We start from the raw sequence: 9,517 nt of genomic DNA on the forward strand, positions 1-9,517 counted from the left end.
TTAGTCTATGGCCAAAATATACTTTTAGTTTTTAAAATAAAGGATACTTTCTAATAATTTGGTTCCTTAATTACAAAAAACTTTAGTTTTAATCAATGTAATTCTTCCATCCTTAAGATTGGCGATGCCTTTATAATAATTAATAATGTTATTTGTCTCAAGGTTTGCCATGTCATAGATTTCTTTCAAAGCATCATCAAGATCAATTTGGATCTTTCTCAAAAAAAAAGATCAATTTGGACCATATATAAGAACTATATTGATGATCATCAAAATTATTAGGGATGAACTTGAACAAAGATGAAAAAAAAAAGTTTTTCCAAAATATGTGTAGGAACTTAAGTTGATTTTTTTTAATGAATAGCTTAAGTGGAGATTAATTGATTTTTTTTTTTTTTTTATCATGAATTTATTCATATTATTTTTTTGCTAAAAATCAAAAGATCCTGAGCGCCGTCTGTGGGGATCGAACCCACGACCACGTGGTTAAAAGCCACGCGCTCTACCACTGAGCTAAGACGGCTTGTTCAGTTTTATACCAAATTAAAAACTACCTATCTAATACTTTATGTACCTAGTGGCAGCTGCTTGTGTCTACGTTTGTAGATAGATAACCACCCAATCCCATCGAGTTAAAAACCTCAGTGTGGATCACTGGATTTTGCCAAACATAGTCCACACATTTCAATTCCTTGTATCAACTAAAGGATATAATAGACAGCATATTCCTCAATCCTCACAAACCACAATGGCCTGAAATACTTGTTGTCTTTTCTGACTTGTCTCTTCATAATTCATATATAGCCTCATCTTTAGATACATCGCAGTACAAACTAGAAAGTTGAACTTTTTTTATATTCTCAGCCAATTAAGAAAATTTGTAACATTTTTTTATTTTATAGACTCAAAAAAAAAAAAAAAAAAAAAAAAAACTAATCTAAACTACTACGAGTCCACTCATTTGTCATAAACTAGAGCACTTTTTTCAAAGAAGCTACACTAGAGGTGAGGGCCATTGAAAAAGCCTCAAAGCTACACTAAAATCGAAGCTAGATAAAATATTCAGAAGATTCAGATTCTCTGCGCTAGCTTTGAGATGTCCGCTGTTCTTCTTTGGGTGGTTTGTCCCAAGGAGAATGCTCACTCTTTGCTCAGTCTCGTGCCCAGAAATTGTTGCACACAAAGGAGGTGCAGCAGTAGTAGTAGTAATAAGCTGCTGAGCTCTAAGCTTAGTTTTTCATCTGGGGTTGCTGCATATTCGAGTGCAGTTGCACACCCATCAAGATCCTCGGAGGAAAGGGTGTATGAAGTGGTGCTGAAGCAAGCAGCTCTGGTGAGAGAGCAGAGAAGAGAGAGTGCACTGGGTTTGAAAAAACCAATTGAGACTGATTGTACCACCGATTGGAACCTGTTGAATGATGCTTATGAAAGGTGTGGAGAGGTCTGTGCTGAGTATGCAAAGACATTTTACTTGGGTACTTGCTCTTTCAGCTCCTCTCTCTCTCTGTGTGGCCGTTATCTATTCTGTTTTTAACTTTCTATCTACATAAAGTTGTTGCTTTAAAAAGAAAAAAAAAATTCATCTGGGGTCCATTAATTCTATATTTTTTAAGCAAAAAGGTTTTGGATCTACAGAAGAATTAGTCTTTGGTTTCATATATTCACTTTTCTATGGCCCTAAAGACTTATAATATATGTTTTTTTTTTTCTCCCACTATATAAGTTTATTTTTCTTTTTCTGTTTCCTGTGACACTTTTTCCTTTTGTGTGAAGAAAATATGGCAATTTTATTAATTGATAAACACTACAACACAGTAAATTACATAGTGTTCATCTTTTTGGTTGTTAGAAAACTGGGAGAGAAGATATGAAATTTTAGAATTGTCTAGTTATATTCTGACGCCAGATTTGTTAAAAACAAATGCATGCAACATAAAAAAAGCTTGGAGCATTTTTTATATTTTATTTATTTATTTACATATTCTGGTAAAGATAGGTGGGGAGGTTTCGAGCTGAGTCTTCAGTCTTCACCCACCCCTTTATTGTCTTATACTGATGCCCACACAAGTCATTTTACTATGATTAGAATACTTAGACCAACCAGTGTAAGCAATCTCTTTCAACTATGAGTACATTCTTTAAAATTGACTTAACTCAGTAATTTTAAACTTGTGCATTTTTCTTTTTGAATCTTAATTTCTTGTACAATTGGCAAAATACAGTTTAGTTGAGCTTCTTCTGGTGCAATTTTCAGGTACATTACTCATGACGCCAGAACGGCGAAGAGCTGTTTGGGCAATTTATGGTATGCACGGTTTCTTTTTTTCTGATTTAATAAGCAGTGACACAAAAGATTTTCACAAATTTTTATTTAACAATTGTTGAGATTTCATATTGTGGTTAGTATATATTAAAAGTTGTATATATTTACTAAAAACCTCCCAACCCATTCGGATGCTTCTCCATAAACCACATCCATGTACTCTTCTATCTAGCTTGGAGGTCCATCCCCCCATTCTTTCCCAAACTTTGGAGCTGCAACCTTTCTCCAAAGCCTTGTCTTCTCAACCCTAAACCGCCATAGCCATTTCCCTAGTAAGGTTTTATTAAAATTAGTTAATTTCCTTACTCCTAACCCACCATTTTTTAGAGATGCACACACCTTATCCCATCCCACCAAATGTGTCTTGGATTCCCCCCATAAGAAATCCCTTTGCAATCTCTCAATTTTATTGGCCACATACGTAGGGATAGTAAAAAGAGATAAAAAGTAAGTTGGTAGACTAGATAATTTGCTTTTAAGCAATGTCAGTCTTCCACCTATTGACATATACATCATTTTCCACCTAGCCAACTTACGCTCAATTTTCTCCAAGATAGGATTCCAAATAGTAGGGGATATGTGGGGCGCCCCTAGAGGTATACCAAGATAGGTCATAGGCAAAGACCCAATCTGGCAACCCAAAATCTCTGCCAAGACATGGATATTAGGAACCTCCCCAATGGGAACCATTTCACTCTTCAAGACATTAACCTTTAAACCTGTCATAGCCTAGAAATAAAGAAGGAGCATCCGAACATGTAGAATTTGCTCCACATCTGCATCACAAAATAGAATCGTATCATTCGCAAACAAAAGATGCGAGACACAAACCCCTCCACCCTGTCTACCATCAGCCCTGAAACCTCGAAGTAAACCAGCACCTTCAGCTCTTTTTATCATCTTACTAAAATCCTCCTTCATAACTAGAAACAACATAGGAGATAGCGGGTCCCCTTGTCTCAATCCCCTTAAACTCCCAAAAAACTTAGCTGGAGACCCATTAACCAAGTCAAAGAATTGGACTGTAGATATACATGTACGGATCCACCTACACCACCTCACCCCAAATCCCATTCTCCTTAACAAATTTAGAAGAGCCTCCCAATTCATATGATCATAGGCTTTTTCAATGTCCAGCTTACAAATAACCCTCTTCATCCTGCTCTTCATCCTACTATCAACACACTCATTGGCAATAAGAACTGAATCAAGTATTTGTCTATCGCCCACGAAACTGTTCTGAGACTTGATCCCCTCAAACTCCCAATCATATGCTATTGCATTGTGGTAAGGCTTACTGGTTGTGGAGTTTCGTGTTTAGATCATTTGGGATTGCATGGGTCTTACCAAGATCAGTGGCGGATACTCTCTTTGGTTGGTGGAATTGGCTTGGAAAGCATTCGTCTAGTATTTGGAATTTAGCTCCACTGTGCTTAATGTGGTGTCTTCGGAGGGAACGAAAATGGAGGACATTTGAGGACATGGAAAGTTCTGACGACCAACTTTTGGCTTTGTTCAGTGGCACCCTTTTTGACTGGTCTAGAGTTTGGGGACTCACCTCTAGTGATTCTCTACTTATGTTTCTTAGCTCTCTCCTTTGTAATTAGTATCTTTTCTTTCTGTTTTTTTTTCTTCGTTCCTTGTACTCTTTTATCTCTGCCTTATGTCTTTTTGCATGATGTAGTGTTCTTGATTATACATCTTTATTACTTATCAAAAATATATTAAAAGTTGTGTTAATGGTATATCCATGAGAAAATGATGTTACACAATCTTAAGTTGTCAACTTTTTTGTGTCTCTAGCATTGCCCTTTTAGTTTTTCTTTTTGAAATGACAATTACTCTTGAAATTATTGATTTGTAAATGTAATTCTTGAAATGTTTAAATCGGTTCAATGTTACTCTTGCCTCATTCACAGTTAAAATTATGCCTTCTCTGAACTCTTTGATCTCGTATTACTAAGAATGAAAGTTATGATTAGTTGAAAGAAAATTCTATTTGTAGAACAATTTTACAAAATCTATTGATTTTTAGAATGAAAATGGGTGCGAGGGTAATATGGAATCATTTTCAAAACTTAAGGGATTAAACATTTAATCTGATACAATTGATAGGTTAGACACAAAATGAACTCTTATGGATTGTTCAAGGCCAAATTCATAATTCTCACTATCCCCCCTTTTTTCCATATCCATTTGGGAAATCAATAATCATTTCTCTTGATTATTGTTATATATCTAACATTTCTTTTTTGAGATTGTATGTTGACTCTCAAACATAGCCAAGATTGCCAACAAAAATGTTTTTCTCATTTTACATGTTTTACTTTGCCGTGGATATTTCTTGTGCTTAGCTAGAGTTAGATAATTATAATAACTGATTGAAGGATGCATTTCTTCTGCTGTGTAGTGTGGTGCCGGAGGACTGATGAGCTTGTGGATGGGCCTAATGCTACACACATCACACCCAAGGCTCTGGAAAGATGGGAGACAAGGTTAAATGATCTTTTTGAAGGCCGACCATATGATATGTATGATGCTGCCCTATCTGATACCGTCTCAAAGTACCCTGTTGATATACAGGTAAATTCCAAATGGCTAAACAAACTGGCTTCATCACTTGTATATTAGACAAAATGTCTATTGTCGTTAAGATTGATCAATTCACCATAACTTGTCTCTTTGGACAGCCCTTCAAAGACATGATAGAAGGAATGAGGTTAGACTTGAGAAAATCAAGATATGAGAACTTCGATGAACTCTACCTTTACTGCTACTATGTTGCCGGGACTGTGGGGCTTATGAGTGTTCCAGTAATGGGGATAGCACCAGAATCAAAGGCTTCAACAGAGAGTGTTTACAATGCTGCATTGGCCCTTGGAATTGCTAATCAACTCACCAACATACTGAGAGACGTTGGAGAAGAGTAAGTTTCTTAGAATGCACAATTGCATATATACCATACAAATTTGATATGAGTTTTTTCCATATCTATCCGTTTTCATAGTCAAGTAAACATGTAATACAAATTTGGTTATGTAAATTAATACAATTTACTTAATAAACTTAAAAGCATGCCTTTGATGTTGCATTCGCCCAAACTATAATCTAATGATTATCTAATTATTCCATTTACGCTTCAATAGTAATGATTTTATTAAACATGAAATGAAAATGCAGTTTTAAATTTTTTTCTTTTTAGTTGTACATGTTAATGATGACTGTACCCAATGCACAAAGCTTCTACTTTTACGGGGTCTGGGAGAGGTCATAGACTCATAACGTGCAGCCTTACATCCAATATTTTTTTGGAGAGGATTGGGTTTGTTTAAGCTTAATTCTTATGTACTCGAGCTTTTAACTTGAGTTAGAATTTAAACAAGCTTCACAAATTGAAGTTGAGCTGTTCAGGAATAACTTGATTCATTTTACAGCTATATATCGTGTCTATAAAGCACATTTATTTGACTTTATTCTAAGTGGTTATTATAAAACCTTTTTTTTTGCACCCCTTTCAATAGATACTTTGATTTAAGTTTATCACTTTTGATGATAATTCCAACTCTTGAGATTGGCTTCATGTAATTTAGAGAGAGGTGGATTGACATTTTATTTTTTTAGTCTTGGATACTTACACCTGTATGTGATCTTGCAGTGCTAGCAGAGGAAGAGTTTATCTCCCACAAGATGAACTAGCACAAGCTGGCCTGTCAGATGAAGATATATTTCGTGGTAAAGTAACTGATAAATGGCGTAGTTTCATGAAGGGCCAGATAAAGCGAGCGAGGATGTTTTTTGATGAAGCAGAGAAGGGGGTTGCAGAGCTCAACTCAGCTAGTAGGTGGCCGGTATGGGCATCATTGTTATTGTACCGACAGATTTTAGATGCCATTGAAGCTAATGATTACAACAACTTCACAAAGCGTGCTTATGTAGGAAAAGCAAAGAAACTAATATCACTTCCCATAGCCTATGGCAGAGCACTTATGGAGCCTTCAAAATTGGCCAAGTTAGTAATGAGGTGAACCTGATATCCTGCCATGTTTGTACGATTCTAAGTTTGTAAAGTGTGTCTTCATATTGGAGAAAGTCATGTTCTGTTGTCCCATACGTGAGAATATGTAAATTTCAAGCCAGTTGAAGAATATTTCTTCAATGTGTTCCCTATTCCTGTCTTGAGAATGCATAACAGGTGAGAGCTTCGGCAATTGAAAAAAACAACTACATTGGGCTTGCAATAGGCTATTTTAAAGGTGTTTCCAAAGAAATGGCCCATAACGTAGCAGCCCAATGGCCCATAATTTGGGGTTCTTCTTAGGCCCGGGACCTTCTTTCATTTCCTCTATACCATTTGGATCCTTGTACAAGAAAATTGGGCTTAGACCCCCAATAACCTTTTGGTTTGTTCATTTAAATTGTTATTCAACCGAAAAAAATAAAAATAAAAATTAAGCAACTCATGCTTTTATATATTGTATATTGTTATAATTATATAGATGCCTTTGGTTCACATATCTTTGGTTGACCTCCCTGTTTAGGTGACCATATTTTCTTGGTTGGGAATTATCCAACAACATGTAATATAATCCAACCATAAAGCAGAAAATTCTGGATTTTTTAATTTTTTTTATTATATATAATTAAATTTGAAGACTATTTGTGTCGCAAGAAGTCATGGTCCATTTGGACAAGTAAGCTGCCCTGTGGAGGCAACTACATGTGTCAGTCCGAAATTTGTACGTAACTCATTGACATATGTTGATGAGCCATAAAACAGGTTGGCTTGATTTCCTACAACTACATTTCATCAAACTCACATTAGCTCTTCCTAGTCCTCAAAATCCTGTTAGATTTGGTCTCTATAAATACCACCAAGTACAAGTTTTTTTTCAATCAACACCACTTGCCAATACAATACTTGGAAGTGAATCAATTCCCACAACTTGCAGTTCCTATCATTTAAAACATGGCCGTTTCTAAGTATTGTTTCCTTTTGTCTATGATCATAGCATTGTCACTCTGTAGCATCGATGTGAGCCTCGCGACTCGTTACCTTTTGGACACACCAGCTGCTCCACCTCCAGCATTAACATTGCCTATAATCCCATCTCTGCCAAAGGCCACATTGCCTCCCCTGCCATCAGTGCCCACACTGCCTAAAGCCACATTGCCACCACTGCCTAGCACTCCATTGCCAACACTGCCGACTCAACCAACTCTGCCAAAGCCCACATTGTCATCACTTCCGAGCATCCAAGTCCCATCATCTCAGCCAACATTACCAACCACCACATTGCCACCATTGCCTTCCAACCCATTGCCAACACTGCCAAATCAACCAACTCTTCCAAAGTCCACATTGCCACCATTGCCAAGCACCCAAGTCCCAACATTGCCAACCATGCCCACAATTCCCAAGGTGACACTACCTCCTCTCCCAGCTAATCCATTGCCTACCATCCCAACCACAATTCCTTCGATCCCCACCATTCCGACCACAATCCCAACAATTCCTTTCCTCTCTCCACCCCCCTCAAAGTGAAGCACTATTGCTTGAGATGCTACGTTTCCATTCTTTATTCTAGCTTTGTTTGGATTATTCTTTTCACCAGTACTTGTATTACTTTTTGTATACATTAGAACCTATATGGGTTCTAATGTTCTATATATCTGTCTTTTTTTACAGGCTTGAGTGTGTCCATTTGAAATTCTTCATGTAAGATATTTTTAAGTTTTATTAGTACATTATAGGGTCATGGATATGTGAGTGTTATTATTCTTGTACTGGTTCTTATGTACTGTGGTTATGAATATGATTTCTTATTATATATTTATGTTTGTGGGGAGCTTCTCCTCAAAATGACTACTATCAGACCTCTTAGCCAAAAAAAAACAAAAATAAGACTACTATTAGATCTTTACTTTCATGAATCCAAAATTTCATATTAAGGATTTTGACGACTTCATGAATTATCCACATAAATCTAAAAGAAATGATCAATGAGTGCACACATACACGAAAAGAGAAAAAAAAAAAAAAATGAAATCAATGTGGGTGCAAAAACATGTCATATATCCAATGCAATAATCGATATGATTTAATCATTCAGGACAACAACACAACAACCGGAAAAATTATACCGTAGTGATATGGTTAAGCTTGTATAACGAAGCATCACACATCCACCTTAATTCCCAAAAAAAATCCACTTCATTTCGACCTTTTATCTTATACATAGAAGTCAAATACTTTTACACATTCTGTATTAAGTATAAGTATATCATAAACATATATAAGACATACATAACACCATATTCTTTCACAGATTTAAAATTATCCAATAAGAACACAAATTATCACAAATTCTCCATGCCATTGTTTTGAGGCTTGTATCAAGCTATATAAAGAATTGATTTGCTTACAAATTTTCTTTTCATTTCCAAAAAGTATGACCCCATTGGATTGTTCTATGTAAACATCCTCATCAAGATCATCATTTTAAAAAGTCGTCTTCACATCCATTTGGTGTACAACTAATTAGTCTGATTTGTATATAGATGCAAGAGCTAACAATACTTTAATTGACATGATCCTAGCCATATTGGTGCATAGTTATTAAAATAGTTAAGTCATTCCCTTTGTTTAAAGTCTTTTTACATTAACCTTGCTTCAAAGGTTTGAACAAACCTATCCATATTATATTTTCTTCCAAATAACCATTTACTATCAATTGATTTTAAACTTAGAGGTAGATCCACTAAAACCAAAGTATATAATTCGATAATACTAATTCCATTTCATCATTTATAGATTCTTCCAAAAAAAGCTACATTTCTAAAAGCCATTCATTCTCTAAAGTTTTAGGATCACTCTCCACGTTAAAATTAAGAGTAAGAGTGTTTTATTTAAGATCCCATATCTATCACCTTCCACTAGGTATACAAGAGCTTGATATGATGAAATAAAGTCTAAACATTTTCCAAAAAAATCACATACTAATAAAAAGTCCCCATCCCAAATAATTGTTTTAGCATAAATGATTTTTTTAATTAAAATTGATAAAATGATATTTTAAATCGATTGAATTATTCATATTATCAATTGAAAATAGTATGATAGAAAATTTAAAATACAAAGACTTAATTAATATATCGATTGAATTAGTCACTTTATCAATTGAAAATAATATGTTA

At 35.2% G+C, this 9,517-nt stretch overlaps 2 protein-coding genes and 1 non-coding gene across 3 annotated transcripts; 2 read left to right on the forward strand and 1 right to left on the reverse strand.

Moving 5' to 3' along the window:
- Positions 1-451: 451 nt before the first annotated feature.
- Positions 452-523, reverse strand: TRNAK-UUU (transfer RNA lysine (anticodon UUU)). The gene has a single exon. It is a non-coding gene; the product is annotated as a tRNA-Lys (tRNA).
- A 400-nt stretch (positions 524-923) lies between these two features.
- Positions 924-6,779, forward strand: LOC112006429 (phytoene synthase 2, chloroplastic). The gene is made up of 5 exons (XM_024038693.2): positions 924-1,475; positions 2,255-2,305; positions 4,734-4,906; positions 5,014-5,249; positions 5,979-6,779. Exons 1-5 carry the CDS (start codon positions 1,097-1,099, stop codon positions 6,346-6,348), a joined length of 1,209 nt encoding a protein of 402 aa, XP_023894461.1. The 5' UTR covers positions 924-1,096; the 3' UTR covers positions 6,349-6,779.
- Positions 6,780-7,289: 510 nt separating this feature from the next.
- On the forward strand, positions 7,290-7,865 carry LOC112006392 (protein PELPK1). Its single transcript, XM_024038669.2, has one exon. The coding sequence runs from the start codon at positions 7,290-7,292 to the stop codon at positions 7,863-7,865; it is 576 nt and encodes a 191-aa protein (XP_023894437.1).
- The last annotated feature ends 1,652 nt before the right edge of the window (positions 7,866-9,517 follow it).

Source organism: Quercus suber, unplaced genomic scaffold (genome assembly GCF_002906115.3).
Source record: "Quercus suber isolate HL8 unplaced genomic scaffold, Cork oak 2.0 scaffold_3B, whole genome shotgun sequence".
NCBI lineage: Eukaryota > Viridiplantae > Streptophyta > Magnoliopsida > Fagales > Fagaceae > Quercus > Quercus suber.

Coding starts and splice junctions, on each gene's coding strand:
- LOC112006392 (XM_024038669.2), top strand. CDS start 7,290: ATGGCCGTTTCTAAGTATTGTTTCCTTTTGTCTATGATCATAGCATTG.
- LOC112006429 (XM_024038693.2), top strand. CDS start 1,097: ATGTCCGCTGTTCTTCTTTGGGTGGTTTGTCCCAAGGAGAATGCTCAC. Junction 1,476..2,254: donor TGCAAAGACATTTTACTTGG/GTACTTGCTCTT, acceptor TGCAATTTTCAG/GTACATTACTCATGACGCCA. Junction 5,250..5,978: donor CTGAGAGACGTTGGAGAAGA/GTAAGTTTCTTA, acceptor GTGATCTTGCAG/TGCTAGCAGAGGAAGAGTTT.